The 20,241-nt window shown below is 41.1% G+C and overlaps 1 protein-coding gene across 1 annotated transcript in view; it reads left to right on the top strand.

Moving 5' to 3' along the window:
• The window catches only part of LOC121865089 (glycine receptor subunit alpha-4-like), a 43,091-nt gene extending 22,997 nt beyond the window's left edge, over positions 1 to 20,094 (top strand). The window contains 9 exon segments of the mRNA XM_042364421.1: positions 3,606 to 3,705; positions 3,971 to 4,137; positions 8,800 to 8,846; positions 8,848 to 8,956; positions 11,983 to 12,126; positions 13,060 to 13,298; positions 13,717 to 13,869; positions 14,778 to 14,909; positions 15,351 to 20,094. Coding sequence (XP_042220355.1) covers positions 3,606 to 3,705; positions 3,971 to 4,137; positions 8,800 to 8,846; positions 8,848 to 8,956; positions 11,983 to 12,126; positions 13,060 to 13,298; positions 13,717 to 13,869; positions 14,778 to 14,909; positions 15,351 to 15,623 — 1,364 coding nt within the window. The 3' untranslated portion in view covers positions 15,624 to 20,094.
• The last annotated feature ends 147 nt before the right edge of the window (positions 20,095 to 20,241 follow it).

Raw genomic sequence — 20,241 nt, 5'->3', positions numbered from 1 at the left:
CCAATATTATTGATACCTGACTTAAATGAGCCAAACCTGACGCGTGTATAATGAAGTACCTACCGGCTGTGTGTGTCATCTACCCGGTTACTGTACGAAAATTAATGAGTGACAGTTAACTATAATGGCCGTTTTTGTGGTGTACGAGGGGGAATTGTCATCACAGGTAGTTAAGATGTCCACCAGCAGGTAGTTAGTGGAAGTGGTGATATATAATGGTGCTAGAGGTGGTAGTGGTAGTGGAGGGGATGGTGGTACTAGTGGTAGAAAAGGGTGGTAGTAGTGGTATATAATGGTGGTAGAGGTGGTGGTGGTAGTAGAGGGGATGGTGGTAGTAGTGGTAGATAATGGTGGTAGTAGTGGCAGATAATGATGGTAGTAGTGGTAGATAATAGTGGTAGTAGTGGTAGATAATGGTGGTAGTGGTAGATAATGGTGGTGGTAGTGGTAGATAATGGTGGTAGTAGTGGTAGATATGGTAGTAGTGGTAGATAATGATTGTAGTAGTGGTAGATAAATATGGCAGTAGTGGTAGAGATAATGGTGGCAGTAGTGGCAGATAATGGTGGTAGTAGTGGCAGAGAGATAATGGTGGTAGTAGTGGTAGAGATAATGGTGGTAGTAGTGGTAGACAATGGTGGTAGTAGTGGTAGAGATAATGGTGGTAGTGGCAGATAATGGTGGTAGTAGTGGTAGAGATAATGGAGTAGTAAAGATAATGGTGGTAGTAGTGGTAGAGATAATGGTGGTAGTAGTGGTAGAGATAATGGTGGTAGTAGTGGTAGATAATGGTGGTAGTAGTGGTAGTGATAATGGTGGTAGTAGTGGCAGAGATAATGGCGGTAGTAGTGGTAGAGATAATGGTGGTAGTAGTGGTAGAGATAATGGTGGTAGTAGTAGAGATAATGGTAGTAGTGGTAGAGATAATGGTGGTAGTAGTGGTAGAGATAATGGTGGTAGTAGTAGTAGAGATAATGGTGGTAGTAGTGGCAGAGGATAATGGTGGTAGTAGTGGCAGAGATAATGGTGGTAGTAGTGGTAGATAATGGTGGTAGTAGTGGTAGAGATAATGGTGGTAGTAGTGGTAGAGATAATGGTGGTAGTAGTGGTAGAGATAATGGTGGTAGTAGTGGTAGAGATAATGGTGGTAGTAGTGGTAGAGATAATGGTGGTAGTAGTGGTAGAGATAATGGTGGTAGTAGTGGTAGTGATAATGGTGGTAGTAGTGGTAGAGATAATGGTGGTAGGAGTTGTAGAGATAATGGTGGTAGTAGTGGTAGAGATAATGGTGGTAGTAGTGGTAGTGATAATGGTGGTAGTAGTGGTAGTGATAATGGTGGTAGTAGTGGTAGTGATAATGGTGGTAGTAGTGGTAGAGATAATGGTGGTAGTAGTGGTAGAGATAATGGTGGTAGTAGTGGTAGTGATAATGGTGGTAGTAGTGGTAGAGATAATGGTGGTAGTAGTGGCAGAGATAATGGTGGTAGTAGTGGTAGACACGGTGGTAGTAGTGGTAGAGAGATAATGGTGGGTAGTAGTGGTAGTGATAATGGTGGTAGTAGTGGTAGAGATAATGTAGGTAGTAGTGGTAGTGATAATGGTGGCAGTAGTGGTAGAGATAATGGTGGCAGTAGTGGTAGAGATAATGGTGGTAGTAGTGGTAGATGATGGTGGTAGTAGTGGTAGAGATAATGGTGGTAGTAGTGGTAGAGATAATGGTGGTAGTAGTGGTAGAGATAATGGTGGTAGGAGTTGTGGTGATAATGGTGGTAGTAGTGGTAGAGATAATGGTGGTAGTAGTGGTAGTAGTGGTAGATGATGGTGGTAGTAGTGGTAGAGATAATGGTGGTAGTAGTGGTAGAGATAATGGTGGTAGTAGTGGTAGAGATAATGGTGGTAGGAGTTGTGGTGGGAATTATTTATAAGTCATCGGCCAAACATCATGACGGATGACTTCCTTCATGACTCAGTACTGTACAGTCTAGCACACGGTCTTATTATTTCCCTGCCTCTTGTTTATGGCTGCTGGGTATGTCTTGTTATCATGTCTAGCCATCTGTATCGGTGTCTAGCCATCTATCAGTCTACTGTATCATGTCTAGCCATCTATCAGTCTACTGTATCGGTGTCTAGCCATCTATCAGTCTACTGTATCATGTCTAGCCATCTATCAGTCTACTGTATCATGTCTAGCCATCTATCAGTCTACTGTATCGGTGTCTAGCCATCTATCAGTCTACTGTATCGGTGTCTAGTCATCCATCTATCTTTTTTCTGTATTTATCCATCCATTTATCTGTTTGTCTATCTAAAAATTATTTAATTATCTATCTGAAATAATCTATCTATCTGCCTATCTATTCACACACACACACACACACACACACGCGCGCGCGCGCGCATAGCAGCAGTAATCTTACCACTGCGTCATCAGATACAGTCAGCACCTGCCCTGACCCCCCTAGACCACCTGACACCTGACCACCTCATAACCCCCTTGGCCACCCCCTGACCCCCTCCCCCCGGAAACCACCCCTGGGACCACACAGCTGTTGTAGATGAGTGTCTCGATGCGGAACTCACAGGTGGTGTAGATATGAGTGTCCGGGATGCGTCACTCAAGGGAGGTGATGGCCAGCTGTGTGAGCCAGAGCCAGACAACAGTGGTGAAGGGAGGGGGCGGGAAGAGCCTCTCCTCCCGTGTTGTGTTGCTTTGTTGACGAGTTCAGGGCCACACTGAGTTATGTACTGTACTATTGGGTGGACAGACAGCCGAGGGAGAGAGACAGTCAGATCAGACAGACAGACGAGGGGGAGAGACAGTCAGATCAGACAGACAGACGAGGGGGAGAGACAGTCAGATCAGACAGACAGACGAGGGAGAGAGACAGTCAGATCAGACAGACAGACGAGGGGGAGAGAGAAAGAGACGAGAGGTACAGTATATTATCAATTATCAGCACGAAGTCTCAGACCATCACGCTACGCTATCCTTCACTCAACATTCGCCCCGGTACTATCCTTCCCCTAGTAGTGCCCAGGTACCCCCCTCCCAGTACCGCCAGTAGCGTCCCAGCACCCCCAGTAGTGCCCCGGTACCAGCCCCCAGTACCTCCCAGTAGTGCCCCGGTACCAGCCCCCAGTACTCCTCCCCAGTAGTGCCCCGGTACCAGCCCCCAGTGCCCTCCAGTAGTGTCCCAACACTTCCCAGCACCCTCCCAGTAGTCTTATACCTACCATTATCTGTCAAATCTACCATAATGTACCACACCTGACCATAATGTACCACACCTGACCATAATGTACCACACCTTATAATCTACCAGTCTACCATACCATACCATAACCTGCCATAGCATAAATCAGCCCCATGTATGTATAATAAACTTTATGTATCACTAAACCATATATGTATACTCCACCTAACAAACTACCAGCTGCCCATGTATACGTACTCTATGACTGCTAAACATGAATACACTCACCTCTGTGTATGGATGTACAGTATGTATGTATAACTACTCAACATGTATACCCCACAGAGTACCGTCCCCTCACCCCTGTATGTATATGTATGTATACTCAACATGTACACCTACCCCCAGAGTACCGACCACCCACCACGAAGAAAGGACCCGTCAAGGTGGAGTTCACTGTGTATATACAAGACATCAACTCTATCAACGCCGCCGATATGGACTTCAGGTGAGTCTATTGTGGTCCGGATTCGGATTTGGGTTTAGATTCGTGTTCAGGATTTGGATTCAAGATTCGGATTCAGATTTAGTTTAAGAATTCGGATTCGTGTTGAGGTATGGATTCGGTTTCACGTGATAATAATAATGATAATAATGATAATAATAATAATAATAATAATAATAATAATAATAATAATAATAATAATAATAATAATAATAATCACAGTTAAACAGTAATAAATTAGTCATCAGACGGACCTGTCTCTCCGTAGGGTGGACCTGTTCCTGCACATGACCTGGAAGGACACACGATTCAACCTCAGTAGTCTGGACTTCATACCAGGTCGTGAGGGAGAGGACAGTTACCTCACTCTACCTGCCTACGTCATCGACCACATCTGGACACCTGATCCTTATGTTACTAATGCTAAGGATGCTGGTTAGTCTCTCTCTTTCAGTGATACAGATTCAAAGTCAGATTTTGGGGTTATCAATACAACCAAAATCTATCTTCAATCGATTTTTGCCCCACAATCTCAGATTTTAATATTGGACCAATTAAAATCTGGACATTGGTTTCCATTGATTTATATGAATAATTGTTTCAAGGACAGATTTCAATATTAATCGTATTATTCCTAAATCCGGTGTAATCCTCGTGAAGCCACAGTAATAACCGGAGTTTATCAGATTACACCAAGCAGCGGGATTATCTGAAGGATTACTGTATATAACTGTGTTCTATAATCAGCTAAGATACAAAAAATATATCACGTGATTATTTAACAGACTGACTGACTTGACACATTGCCTGACTTGATAATTACAGCAGTTATATGCAGTAATTACAGAACTTTCGTTAATACGTACCTTGTTAAGTGACAGATGTTGGTAGGTGTTCACATAGAGTAGTCGGGGTCAATCACCTGTTACCTTAATTAAAAGCTCCACCTCCAAGTAATAATTAATCACCCCTTCAGAACACACAGGTACAAAGCCCTATATTACCTAGTGACGTCAAGGCACATTAAGGTCAGGTTAGGTCAAGTTAGGTTAGGTTTGTTAAGGTGGCTTTTAGTGGCCCTGACGGTGTGTGTTTAGTGAGGTAGGTAATGGCGTCTCTCGCTACCACTCAAAACAAATACCATGTTACTACTACAACTATGACTATTGCTTCTATTACTACTATTACTCTTACTGCTATTTTTTTTTTTTTTTTTTTTCAACGTGGCCTCCAGCCTCCCCCAATAGCCACACCTTCGCCACCATGTATTTACCTTAATATCAAATATCCTAATACATAATAAGCTATCCTATCTGTGTTAAATTAGTTGAGCCGCAGATCTATGCGGCATTCAGTGACTGTAGCCTCATAGTCAATATCTGCAGCAGTTGTCGGAGTAGGGGCAGAAGCTCTCGTTCCCCTGAGGCAGAGCAAAGCCGACCGAAGGAGAGAGGACAGTCGACATCTCATCTTACTGCTATTACTACTACTACTACTACTATTACTATTATTTACATTATTACTATTACTGCTATTACTACTAGTACTATTACTACTATTACTACTATTACTCTTACTGCTATTACTACTACTACTATTATTTATATTATTATTATTACTGCTATTACTACTAGTACTATTACTACTATTACTACTACTACTACTATTACTCTTATGCTAATACTACTACAACTACTAATACTACTGCTAGTACTACCATTACTAATAGCAACAATTATAAACAAATAAATAAATATATTCATAAAACAAAACAAACAAACCATGACTCACCTCAACATAACAGTGGTGGAATTAAAACAACAAAAAAGTTCATTGATTACTACCAACGAGACGACAGTAAAAAATGTTTTTACTCTACGTAGCGTGTCATGGTGTGAGATTTAACGCCTGGGTGTGTCATCGTCTTCCAACTTCTTCTCTCGCGTGAGGACGGTGTACCGCCCAGGGTGTTGTTTATGATGCAACGCAGGACAATAATCACAACACACACACACACATACGCCATGTGTACGAAAAAGCGTGAAAACTCTTAAATCAAGTACAAATGTAAATAATAATAATAATAATAATAATAATAATAATAATAATAATAATAATAATAATAATTATAATAATAATAACTCATATTTCCTCCTGCTAAAATCCCACAAAAGCAAAACAGACGAATAAAAATATGAAGATACAAAGTACCCAAACACAGGTGCGCCAGGTGAGTTAACAAGACGTTAATTACATACCTGTAGCAGCTCGACCAATCGGGTGTATTTATCCTCCTGTAAAGTAAAATATTCGATTAGTAGTCGTAAGTGTTTGGAAGCATAACGTTATCGGGTAATGATTAACACTTATGAGGGTGTGGGAGTGTTATGTCCAAAATTAATTCCAGTTTATGTATTCGTAGTCTTCATTAACTAGACATTTAAATAATCTTCACATTTAATTAAGGTTGCTCGAGGTTAACGCCAGCGCCGAATGTTTTTATAATCGTGTTTTAATTCCAGTTTATGTATTCGTAATCTCTCTTACGTAACCCTCACTAACGTAGAAAATGTGACTAATTCCTCGTAGTGTTTTGTTATCCTGAGAGTTTCTTAAGTTTACGACTCTCGCACTTGAGGCTTTACGGTGACGTAACTGATGAAATCTAAAAAAAAAAACCTGACTTTTACATGACCCGGATCAATGTTGCTGCATGATGGGTTATGTAGATGACGTAAGGCTGCAGTGTACAGTACCTGGTTGGTGAGTGATTCATATATGTGAATCTGGACCAGAATCATCGTAAATCAGAATCAATGTGAATTTGGACCCTTGACAGATACATATGAAGAAGGAAAATAAAATTGATGTAATTTTAGTATAGGAATCGATATATATCTTTTAAAAACCTGTTTCAACTATCCCGAAATAAAACACAGGAAATAAAACACGCTTCAGTGACTCAATTGTCGGGTTTACAAATTATTCGGGTTCGTTTTGTGTTAGTGGTTCAGCGGAGTAATTGGTCAGGCATTGATCTCACGCCAGGAGGGTAGGGGGGGGTCACGCCAGGAGGGGAGGAGGGTCACACCCAGGAGGGGTAGGGGGCCGCCAGGAGGGGAGGGGGTCAGAGGGGAGGGAGGAGGGTGGGGGCGCCAGGAGGGAGGGGCCGCCAGGAGGGGAGGAGGGCAGGAGGGGGGGGGTCACACCAGAGGGGAGAGGGCTACGCCAGGAGGGAGGGGGGGGGAGGAGGGGTCAGGGAGGGGAGGGGGGGGTCACGCCAGGAGGGTAGGGGGGTCACGCCAGGAGGGGAGGAGGGGTCAGGCCAGGAGGGGAGGAGGGGTCACGCCAGGAGGGGAGGAGGGGTCACGCTAGCCTGCCTGATGATGGTTCATGTTATTAAGTCACCGCTACCATCAACCTCAGCTGTCAGTCTGTCTTTATGTTTGGTTTATATCTCTGTTTAACTGTCAGTCTGTGTGGCTGTTTACGTGTGGCTGTCTGTTGGTCTGTTTATCTGTGTTTGTTTGCCTGTCTGTCTGTCTGACTATTTGTACGTCTGTATCTGTTCATCTGTCTGGCTTTTGGTTAGGTTAGGTTAGAGGAGTTAGGTTAGGTTAGGTTAGAGGGGTTAGGTTAAGTTAGGTTAGAGGGGTTAGGTTAGGTCAGGTTAGGTTAGAGGGGGATAAAAACAATAACAATATCCCCCATAACCTATTAAGTCGTGGTGGTCGTGGTCGGGCAGAGTGGAGTCGTCAGGGGGACAATTACCCACATTAGTAAAGGTTAAGTCACTGTACTGGAGGCATCAGGAGACCCGCCTTACTGCACCTCCTGAGAGAGAGAGAGAGAGAGAGAGAGAGAGAGAGAGAGACTGAATTACCTCCGACCGTGGCAACTATACCTGAGAGAGAGCAAGACCCAAGGTAGCGTGAGGTACTGTTAGAGGTGTCTGCGAGTAGCCGGCGCAGTGTCATGTCAAACTGGCATTATGTAACACAAGTGTGTACACACACACACACACACACACACACACACACGCAGCGATTAATGTAAGATTATATGGGAGATTTATGGCCCATCAGAAGTGTTTAGGGATTACAATTGTTGCTGACCTCTCTCACACACACACACACACGATATTTACCTGGTTGAAGCGCCAGGTAACAGAATGATTAGTATATAAAGTCTACGGTGATCACAACCCATATTTCACTTACGGTTCCCCCGGGGGGGGGGGAGACATACCTATGGACACACGGACAAATACAAGTATTCCTAAATCCCGTTTTTGTACGTAGGGATAAACACACACACACATACATACATACACTCTCACCCACACACACCTACACAGACATACACCCACATACACCTACACAGACCTACACCCACACACACCTACACCCACCCACACCTACATCTCCCCCCCTCACCTTTGAGTCCTGTCATTGATCGCTCACTAATAACGCTCGTGGTGTCACCGTGTCAGCCATTGTCATGCCATCTTTGGTGCACACCGCTGCCTGTCATGTTACGCTGTCATGGCATCATTATTGCGCAGTGTTATGTCATGCCACGCTAGCTGTCATGCCATTTTTACTGCGCATCGTCAAGCCCTGTCATGTCATGCTACCTGTCAAAACACACTATTTGTTAAACTTTCATACCACTCCATCTGTCACACACACACACACACACACACACACACACACACACACACACACACGACACATTACTCCAACACAATATTTTATCTGGGGGCAACAAAGTGTTAAGTGTAGATAGAGACCAAGATGACAGAGAGCGTCCTGAACGGCGGTGGTGTGATCAAAGTGGTTTACAAGTCAGGTATTAAGTCAGGTATTGAGTCAGGTAGTCATCATGGATCATATTTACTCACCTCAGGAGAGTAAATGTTAAGGTGAGTTTAGTTGTATGGTGTATTATTATTATTATTAGTATTATTGTTGTTATTATTGCTATGATGCCCGACTCACAAACACAAAGGTAAACAAACAAACAGCTGACTGCCCTTATACCTCACTCAAAGGTAAACAAACAAACAGCTGACCGGCCCCCTCTCTCCTCCTCCAGCCATCACCAAGCTGACCACCACCTACGCCTCCGTCACGCTGCACCAGTAACCACACCGTCAGGTACTCGGCGAGGCTCTCCAGCATCATAGCTTGTCAGATGGAGTTCCATGGTTATCCCATGGACGTGCAGACCTGTGCTATGATCATGCAGAGCTGTGAGTATGATGACAGATGATGACTGTATGATGACGTAGAGCAGTGAGTATGATGACGGATGATGACTGTGGACTGTATAATGATGTAGAGCTGTGAGTATGATGACTGTGGACTGTATAATGATGTAGAGCTGTGAGTATGATGACTGTGGCCTCTTTCATCATGCAGGGAGTCATACGTGTCCTCTGGATGTGGCCAAATCCTTTACTACCTCCTTGAGTACGATGACTTAACCTCTCGAGTACAATAATATCGTACTTACTGAAACAAACCATCATGTGTGTGTGTGTCTACTTTAGTTTTACAATATTTCACTTATTATTCCTACAAAACACTACAGAAATCAACAAAATATACATAAGACAAAGAGACATTTATTACACTACATTTTATTAGTGCTACATAAACACTACCAATTATAAGTGTCATAAGAATACTACCAATTAAGTCATAAATAAAGAACAAATACTTAAAACTACTTATTAATATCTCAGGGTGTCTGGGATTTGTTGTGGTAGTCACTATATAGAGGTCATATAAGGTCACTGACCCCCTTAAATAGAATAGTAGAATAATGGGTGAATAGATAGATAGATAAATAAGTATATAGAGCCATATTAGACACAGGTAGAGACAGACAGACAGACAGACACGCGCGTTAAAGATGTGAGGAGAGATAATGGTACCGTGGGCATCAGGAGGAGGAGGAGGAAGAGAGGAGGAGGAGGAGGAGGAGGAGGAGGAGGAGGAGGAGGAGGAGGAGGACGGGGGAGAGGAGGAAGAGATAAGGAGGAGGAGGAGGACGGGGGGGAGGAGGAGGAGGAGATAAGGAGGAGGAGGAAGAGATAAGGAGGAGGAGAGGACGGGGGAGGAGGAGGAGGAAAGAGATAAGGAGAGGAGGAGGAGGGTAGATGCAGTGCCAACCTCCGCATAACACAAAGGGTCATTATATCCAGCGACCATAAACTGTTATGTCACGCATTTATAACCATCACCACCTCCCTCCCTCTCCCCCTTCTACCCCCTCTCTCTCTCTGCCTCCCTCTACCTCTCTCTCTCTGCCTCCCTCTACCACTCTCTCTCTCTCTCTCTTCCCTCCTTCTACCTCTCTCTCTCTCTCCTCGCCTATCACTCTCTCTTCCCCCTTCTACCTCTCTCTCTGCCTCCCCTCTACCTCTCTCTTCCCCCTTCTACCTCTCTCTCTCCCTTCTACCTCTTCTGCCTCCCCCACCTCTCTCTCTGCCTCCCCACTCTCTCTCTGCCTCCCTCTCTCTCTTCCCCTTCTACCTCTCTCTGCCTCCCCTCTACCACTCTCTCTCTCTACTCTCTCTCTCTGCCTCCCCTACCTCTCTCTCTGCCTCCCCCTACCACTCTCTCCCTCTCTCTGCCTCCCTCTACCTCTCTCTCTCTCTCTGCCTCCCTCTACCTCTCTCTCTCTTCCCCCCTTCTACCTCTCTCTCTCTGCCTCCCTCTACCTCTCTCTCTCTCCCTGTCTCCTCTCTCTCTCTTCCTCCCTTCTACATCTCTTTTCCTCTCTACCTCTCTCTTTACCCGTCTCTCTCTCTCTCTCTCTTTCCTCCCCTCCATCTCTCTAAGTATAATAACTTAACACCTTGAGTACGATGGCGGAAAACTCCAAGTAAACAAGACCAGATTCACGTACATGACCTTGGTATAAATTAACTGTGTCTGGTAACTGGTGCTAAGTGAAGCTACAGTATCTAGTTAAGGTTATAAAACCTCAGTGTAATTATCAGTGTATTTTAAGACGCATCTTTAAGGGCCCGTGAGAATCTTCTGCCATGACGCAGAGGACAAGGTTGGTCCTGAGTGACGCAGTGTCCTCACACACCTTCACTACCGCAATGTTTACCGCCGCACTTCACCACAATAATTACTGTACTTGATTACCGCAGTTATTTTAGCCTTACGTCACGGCAGCTGTTGTGTATAGGAGTATAGAAAGGTACTGTACCACACTTATTACTGTACCATATTGTACCTAACCTAACACTAACGCGTAGATAACATTAACCTAACATAATCCTAACCTAATGCGTAACCAATAATGATTTAACTTACAAAATAATAAGCTAATCATCAGCTGCACTAGTTTAACACATATATAACTAATAATGATCTAGCTTACAATCAATAGTAATAGGTTTTATTAGGTTGTGTTAGTTGAGGTTAAATTATGTTAAGTTGGGTTTAGGTTAAATTATGTTAGGTTAGGTTTAGTTTAAGGATAGATTAGGTTGGAGTTAAATTAGGTTATATTATGTTAAATTTGGATAGCTTAGGTGAAATTAGTAACAGAATGTTCATTTATCGGGTGAAATATGCTAGGAATGCCTAATCTTCAGGTGAACCATTATAAATTCAAGACACCTTCAGCCAATTAGGTCGCTCTGAGAATTCCCTTTGTCCTTTCAAAATATCATCATAAACTGAGGTGAAATATTTTACCTTAAGCTAAAACAAACATAAGGTACTTCACTGCACCTTTGAGATAAAATATTTGACTTGAGAATTTTCTTTGTCCTTTGAGAATACAATTATAGTTTTAAGATAAGTGTTTGTGTCGTAACTTACACTAGAAACAACATATAGTATTAGGAAGTTCACGACACATATTCCTGCTGTTAACGACGCCATGTTGTGTGTGTGTGTGTGTGTGTGTCTGTGTGTGTGTGTGTGTGTGTCTGTGTGTGTGTGCGCGTGTGTGTGTCTGTGTGTGTGTCTGTGTGTGTTTCGCTAATGCTGATATTATGCAACCTGCCGCATACACATACACACATACACACACATTAGTTGCATGAGAACATCGTTAACAGCCCAATTAGTCTGGCACAGTGTACAGTTGTAACTACCCTCTATGATGGTCGACCTCGTGGTAGATGTTATCGCCTTAATTAAGGAGGACGCCTGGCTCATGTAGGTTAGGTTAGGTTAAGTTGGCTTAAGAAACGCCCTAGACTCAATACACACACACACGGTCATGTACACACAACATCTCCCACAGTCATGTACTCGCCCAAGGAGGTAGAGTTTCACTGGAGGTCGTGGTCGCCGGTAATGCTCAACAAGGACCTCAAGTTACTGCAGTTCACCCTCAGACAACCTCTCCGGAACTACGTTAACACCTCCACCCACGACGAGCTGGGACGTGAGTACTAGTGGTGCTTCTTACTGGCTAACTTAACGTAATTATTGACTAATTTAACTTAATTGTTGTCTTACTGTCTAACTTAACGTAATTGTTGGCTAACTTAACGTAATTGTTGTCTTATTGTCTAACCTAGCACTATAACTGTCTAACCTAGCACTATAACTGTCTAACCTAGCACTATAACTGTCTAACCTAGCACTATAACTGTCTAACCTAGTACTATAACTGTCTAACCTAGCACTATAACTGTCCTAGCACTATAACTGTCTAACCTAGCACTATAACTGTCTAACCTAGCACTATAACTGTCTAACCTAGCACTATAACTGTCTAACCTAGCACTATAACTGTCTAACCTAGCACTATAACTGTCTAACCTAGCACTATAACTGTCTAACCTAGCACTATAACTGTCTAACCTAGCACTATAACTGTCTAACCTAGCACTATAACTGTCTAACCTAGCACTATAACTGTCTAACCTAGCACTATAACTGTCTAACCTAGCACTATAACTGTCTAACCTATCATTATTGTCTAACTTTATATCCTTAATTCCTCAACCTCAGATAGTTACTGTGGTTCTTGACTATACGAGTAAACACTAACGCATTACTCTACTTTAATTTTCATGGTGTCTATGTGATGATGCTGGTGATGATGACGGTGCTGGTGACGGTGCTGGTGACGATGCGGGTGTTGGTGGGTGCTGGGTGCTGGTGGGTGGGTGGGTGCTGGTGTGGCTGTGGTGACGAGTGCGGTGTCTACTGGTGCTGGTGACGGTGCTGGTGACGGTGCTGGTGATGCGGGTGTTGGTGACGGTGCGGTGACGGTGCTGGTGTGTGGTGACGGTGGGACCTGCTGCAAAATGATGCGGGTGTTGGTGACGGTGCGGGTGTTGGTGTTGGTGACGGCGCCTCCAAAGAACAGATGGAGAGCGACACGTGAGACAGTTGGTGGTGGAGCTGGAGTTCTCGCGGGAGATCGGCCACCACTTGGTACAGACCTTCGTGCCGTCCTTCCTGGTGGTGGCGTTGTCCTGGTTCAGTTTCTGGCTGGGTCTGGAGGCCATCCCTGGGCGGGTCACTCTGCTGGTCACTTCCCTCCTCACTATCACCACGCTCTTTACTGGCATCAAGGAGGGGCTGCCACCTGTCGCCTATGTCAAGGTAACTCTTTCCTACGTTACTATGATTATCTTTGTGTGTGTGTTGCCAGTTCCGTGTGTGTGCAGAATACAGTCCGGTACATTTTTCCAGTGATACTTTTGTAATTGGGTTAAAATAGTGTTTTCTCAACACAATTTCGTTTTGTTTATTGTCCAGTCTTCATTAGCTGCGCCTATATTAAAAAAAAATAACTCTCCACTCATCTGCAACCTCTAGAAAAAATATATAAAACTTTCTGAGGTAAACACTACTACACACCGGGAATAGCTTAGTTAGACTTGTCATCAAATTTCTTTGTTAAAAAACGAGGAAACTTAACAGTTAAGCAGTAACTCGTATAAATGTTACGTCACAGAGAGCTTGTGGATCACTTATCATTATTATATATAGTGGAAGGTAATTTGGTGTTTCCCGGCAGGCCATCGACGTGTGGATGGCTGGATGTATGGTGTTCATCTTCGCTGCTCTGGGAGAGTTTGTGGTGGTGCGGGTGTTGAACGTGATGCACACCCACTACCAAGTTGAACCCACCTTGCTGCCCACCCACATCCAGCCCAACTCCGCCCACTCAGTAAGTTTCCTGGATTCGGATGGACAATGATTTCTGTAAGTTGATTCTATCTCTAAATTAGTGTTAAGAGGACCCGCCCAGCTAAGATGTGAGGAAACCGTCTCAGGATATTATACTATCGGGTCTAAACTAGGCTTTCTTACACCTTCAGTTATGACCAACAAAATACGTATGACTTTCTGAGCCCGGAAGTGCATAACTTGAGGTACGAAAACATGCAAAAAAAGGGTACACATGACACCCATGATAAATGTTCATTATATTTTGCTTATAACGAAATTGCAAGACACATTATTATCTATATGTGTGTGTGTGTAAATATGTACGTTAATTATAAAAGTTTGCAGCTCTATAAGTAAGGATCATGTTACAGTTTGTTTACTTATAACAGTAGGTTGAGTGGGCTTAGTCAAGGGATGATCACCCACACAGTGTTAATCTTCCCGCCTGTGCTTCAGTAGTTGCCTCCAGCCCTCAATACTACTACACTGCTGAGACAAAACACTTTCTCCTTCACCAATCAGGTTGTTCACTCTTCCAGAAATATATTGTGGTCTTATATCATTGCCGTATTAACCATTCTTATATAAAAAAATAATATTGTTGAATTTATCGATCAGAGAACTATAATCTCACATTCCCACTAAAGATTTCTTGTTTTTAATTGTTATTATTTTCCAACGCCTCTTACCGTACGTATTTCGAAATAAAAAATAAAAATAAAATATATAGAACCTTAATATCGGTGCTTAAAGACGCTGTCAGCAAAAAGCAGCTTGAAAATAAGTAGTATATTCTATAAATTGCTTCATCGTCCAGCAAGCAGTATTGAGGAAGCTTATATCTGACCCCAGTAATACGTTCCTGAAGGCGTGCTTTAGCGCTTAATGATGACAATAATGTTACAGCCACACAGTGAGGACAAACATGACCAGAGGGCCGATCACTTCAAGAGATTTACCGTCATGTCCAACAAGACCAGTGACAATGGCGATAAAACTCTCTCCGCGCACAACAACAACAAGTTCAGTGACTTGACGGTTAGTAACACGTAGTTCATTAGAGCCTCGGCTAATTTATATTTTTATTACTTTAACTTTGTATATGACAGGAGTACGTTTGACGCATGTAGAGTATATTAGTAATTATTGAGTCTTGTCGCTACTCCATCTTTTTAGTGTATTTTATTATTGTTACGGCTATTATTATTACTAATGTTGGTGTTGTTCATTTGTTTTGTATTTTCCCATTTTACAGTTTCTATGAGTGAAAATAACAACCATGTGTATAACAAACCTGAACAATAACAATAGCTGGAGATGAAAAGATTGATACAGCAGACAGTAACAAAACAATTATTCATTTCAGCAACCTGGAGAACAATACAAAAATATCACCTGTATTATCAACTACTATATTACACAACTTGGAGAGTGACTGCACATAAATTTCACCATTACCATCAACTATTACAATTACAGAACAACTTGGAGAACGGCGGAACAGTTAGAATGGTGACAGTGAACGCCAGCCCCTCTATGATGTCCGCCTGGGACCCTGAGACTGGCAACGTGAGACCACCTCGCTCACGGCACCAATTTGGCCGCCCCAGTCTACAGTGGGTCGACTCCAAGACAGGAGAGAAGAAAATATTATGGAAGGAAATTGACAGAGCATCTCGGATTGTGTTTCCTCTCATGTACCTTCTGTTTATGGTTATTTATTTCCCGATTCTTATCTCCAGGGTGTTTTAAAAAGAGTTGTTGAGATTTCGAAGTAAGCAAAGTGGATGGAAGTGAGAAGTATATATGAACGTATACCTACTGGTAACGAGTACGGTATATACTTCCGATTGCTTAGCTATTGAGAATTTCTTGAATATTTAAAAAAGAAATGCATGAACGTTTAAATGAGAACCTCCTTGTTGTTTTAAAGTAATGGAGATTTTATGGCGGGAAATGGACCTAAGTTCCGCGTATTGTGTTAGTACATTTAGCCTAATCATGTTTTTGTGACAATATATTTCCTGATTATTATTTTATACTCTTTTAAGCTTTCATTTTTATTTTCAGAGAGATATTGTTAGTGGCTTGAAGTTAACGAGTTATTTTAGAGAAAGAAATCGCCACAAGTTGATCAATAATATACTTTTAGTTTTTTTTTCTTGATTCTGATGAGAACAAGCTAGAGATGATGTCAGTAATATTTGGAGAGTACGTTGCGAAATAAAGGAAAAAATACGACGACTCTACAGCGTTTTTCTCGATAATTTATATATTACGGGTACGACTTTCCATTTCAATTAATAGTCAAATTTTAATCTACCTAAGTGTAAAATGTGGCTTAAAAACACGAACAATTACCACATCAAAACCTGAACAAATATAACCTAACGTAACCTACAGTTAGGACACTTTACGTAAGTTTGCGCAACACTATTGGTCTTTAAAATGTCAATAGTACTGTCACTATGTACAAAAACACCTTGAATGGTTTGCAATTGAGATAAATATTCGTGACGCCATAGAACCATCTTAAAACTTAGCAGACAAAACTCCGCCTGACGTAGCAAGAGCTGAAGACCACGTCAAGCCTAGAGCGCCGCTGGTTGGCTCAGTCTTCATTCTTATGTGATGTCGAAAAAAAAAAGAACTCGAAAAATATAAATTTACGCCAAAAAACACAATAGAGTAAAATATTCTTTCTTTTTTCGTTCTAGCTCCCTGACATCCTAGTGCTGATATGATACAAAATAGAGAATTGTTAGATGTAAACTTCATATAAGTGTATTAATGCGTTATTTGTTATTCTATGGTGTAAAGTTTATATTGAATATTCATAAACCAAATATTTTGTGTTTTAAGAAAAGATTTATATATTGAATGTTTATTAAGCTAATGTTTGGTGTGCTGAGACAAATTTGATAGAACTACGAATGATGGCAGTTCGCTCACACTGTGGAGCTAAACAAAGGTTGAACAACGTTCCCTACAAAGTTTATCTATATTTTGTTTCCCACGATTGAAATGTTCAAGAATGTCAGACAGTTGCTGTGCCGTAAGCTGTACGAATGATAAAATTGGACAATACATAATTATCTTCACCATTTTATCGCATGTCAAAAGGTCTACGATGGAAAAGCGAAGACGCGTTCCTTGGATGACAACCTTTGGAAGAGAAAACTTTTGTCTCAACATCAAATGATTTGTGGAGAACATTTTGTGTCTGGTAAGAATTTGTGTACTTATATTCCTTTTTGAAATCCGTTTGGTAGTGTTAGACCCAAGCAAAATGCATGGCTGACAACCAAATCTTGCCTGTGTTGGTATCAGACTCACCATTTTAGGTCCTTAATTAACTTATATTAATACTGTATTGACAAAAGCATATTCCTTACTGTTAGGGTGCCACATACCCCAACACTTATTTATACACGTTAAGTTGTTTAGAGTTTAATAAAAGTTAAATTGTTGATGTTTACTTAGGTAATAGTTGTCAAGTTAAACACTGACTGTAGAGATATTTATTGTTCGGATTCGTTACCTTACTGTAAGTCCGGTTGAGTTAAATTCAGTTGATTTTTTTTCCGTCTTAAAAAGTTACATTCAGTGGACTAGGTAAATAAAAACGGCCGTCGCAGCTAGGAATATTTTTTAGCAAGTGAACGGCAGAACCTCGTACCCTTTCGTTGTCACAAAGGAAAAGAGACAAATCGTTGAGCTTTTGAATCCAATGTTGAGAATTTCATCGGGATTTTTAGCATTTTTTTAAAGTATTAATGTATATAACATTTCAACGAAGGAAAATAATAAGTGTCGTCACAGTGTCTTAACTGGGAGTTCTATATTATCATGTCCGTAGTGTTATCATGTGTATGGTGTTATCATATCTGGTGTTATCATGTGTATGGTGTTATCACGTCCGGGCATTAATTTTTGTTTCCTGGTGTCTAAAAATATTGAAGGTCAAATTTCCTGCAAAGAAATTAAAAAAAAAAGATAATCTAATATCAGTTCTTTCAATTTTCTTTCATTCTTCTCCACCTTCTTCTTTCCTCATTATGTGTAATTTTCCTGTTCCGGCAACTTATTCGGTATCTTCCTGATGTCTGGATGCTTTATACCTCACATAATCAAGTCCTGTTTGGTGAGCCTCAAAGCTTACCGGTAAGCGACAACACCTCATAATTCTGTCGTGTGTGTAATAATAATTTCAGTATAAACTGGACCATCACGTGACCTGTGAGTGTCGTCACTCTGCCTTATCTGAAACACGTGTCATGACGCTGTGATATATCGTTGTTGTCTACATTACCTCCATCATGTTTACAATGTTCAGCACAATGTAAAATAAACTAATTCTCACCTGAAAATATAAATGGATCCGAAAATATGTAAATTATTATACGCATATGCTTATTTTTCAGTGTATACATGTAATTATGTGTGTGTTTTTAGAACCTTGCGTGATTCCGGAATTGCGTTAATTTGGAATTTCCGGACAATTATATACGACATTTACAAACCTAGCTTCACTTGTTCGACTTTTTATCCCTATGTTAACCTTCCCTACTGTAGCCTGACTAAGTAATACCTTAAATGATGTTAGGAATAATGTCGAAAACGCGCAGGTTTCGAAAAGGCGCACATCACTAACACAACTGAGGAGAACAAATAAGTCTTGAAAAAAAAAATCATGAGTGTCAAACATCAATACGTTATAATATTTTTATTATTATACGTTTCATGTTTCTTCCTATAATGGACGACTGTCAATAAAACAATAGCGACTGTCCGGTGTAATAAACCTGCGAACTTCCTGTCGTCTACGCCAGGACCTTAGGCTATTTTATTATTGTTACATTTAGCAACTCTGAACGTCTATCCTGACAAGCAACTTTCTCCGTAAGCCAGTCTGAAACATAGTTTTTTTCTATTGTGTTGTTGTATTTCAATAACTACAGTCTAGAAGGACATAAACCGCTTCTGTTCTTGCACTACACAATAGCGATATAAAGTTAGGGAAAAACACGAGAATTTAGTCCTATTTTTTGACGACAGTATTTCTCGTTATCTGCTTTGGATATAATATTTCCTGGCGATAACTTGACTCTCTTATATTAATCACCAGGAAAACTCCCACAGTATGTCAGAAAAGGTAATGGGGACTAATATTACTCCTTAACAGTATCAAAGTTTAGCTGTTAAATAATTCTTAAAGTTTACGAAGATAAAATATATATCAGAAAATAGATGTTGACTTAGACTGTACAAATTGAAGCCATTTTAGATGTATTTTCTTATTGTAACCTGGAAAAATTCTTGTAAATAATAATAATAATAATAATATGTTAGCTTATAGTTTTCTTCAGTGTATTTTGCGTGAGAGGAACCTGTTAACATTGTATAATTATATTCTATCATACTATTTTCCTTGATATATTTACGTTGGTATAGGTAAGGTTTGTTGACAATGATTTGTTATATATATTTTGGAAGAACTTGGTCTGTGTCTAAATTTTGGTTTGTTTGTGGCAATTCGTGAAAGTATTACACACACACACACACACAGACACACACACACACACACACACACACTGTAAATATAACCTTAAGTTTTCTTTATTAGATTTTATTCAAAAATTGTCTAGGTCCCACAATAGCGTTATCTTATAATAAGATTAATTTAGATTAGAGAATAAGCTTTTAGCGTTTTTACCCGTAATGGGCTGCTGCTAAGCCTGGGTGTCATTAAGCTAATGTTTATTTCCAAGAATATTTTTTAGTCTGTCTTGTGCTTGTCCGTTTTATCAAGTACAGTACTGACCCAAACTGATAGTGTCCGTTCTTGATCTGGCAAACCCAACAGTTTGAGACATTTTGAAACAAAATGTCTCTAATATTCCAATATGGACTAATAATGAAGAGTACTGACTATTATGTTTACTGTAAGTTTCATCCAGGATGGAATAAAGTCTTGGCATGGTTCATTATTTTCTTGTTATCGTCTCCGTCAACGATTGACTGAAGTTATCTTGATATCAGTCACAGTTTTCGATGATGCCCTCCGCGAGGGTTGAGCAGCTCAGTGCACCACAGTACTGTGCTGTGCTGTGACCGACCGTGGTGTGTGACGCCGACGGGAGAACTTGTAGGTGGAATAATCCACATTTTTCATCTTTATATCTTATTGTTTGTTAATGTCATAAAATAAAGCCCACTTGTACTGGTCGTTTGTACTGATCCTCACACTGCTGTACTGACTTGACTGCTGAGTTTGTGTATGAAACTATTCACTTTATTATACAGAAAATGATTTATTCTAAGTTTGTATAAAACCCAAGGAACCTCAACAAATGTTCTCGTGGCAACA

The sequence above is a fragment of the Homarus americanus genome, unplaced genomic scaffold (assembly GCF_018991925.1).
Source record: "Homarus americanus isolate GMGI-L3 unplaced genomic scaffold, GMGI_Hamer_2.0 scaffold2539, whole genome shotgun sequence".
Classification (NCBI taxonomy): domain Eukaryota; kingdom Metazoa; phylum Arthropoda; class Malacostraca; order Decapoda; family Nephropidae; genus Homarus; species Homarus americanus.
Note: the sequence above shows the minus strand (reverse complement) of the source record. Positions and strands in the feature narration are given on the sequence as shown.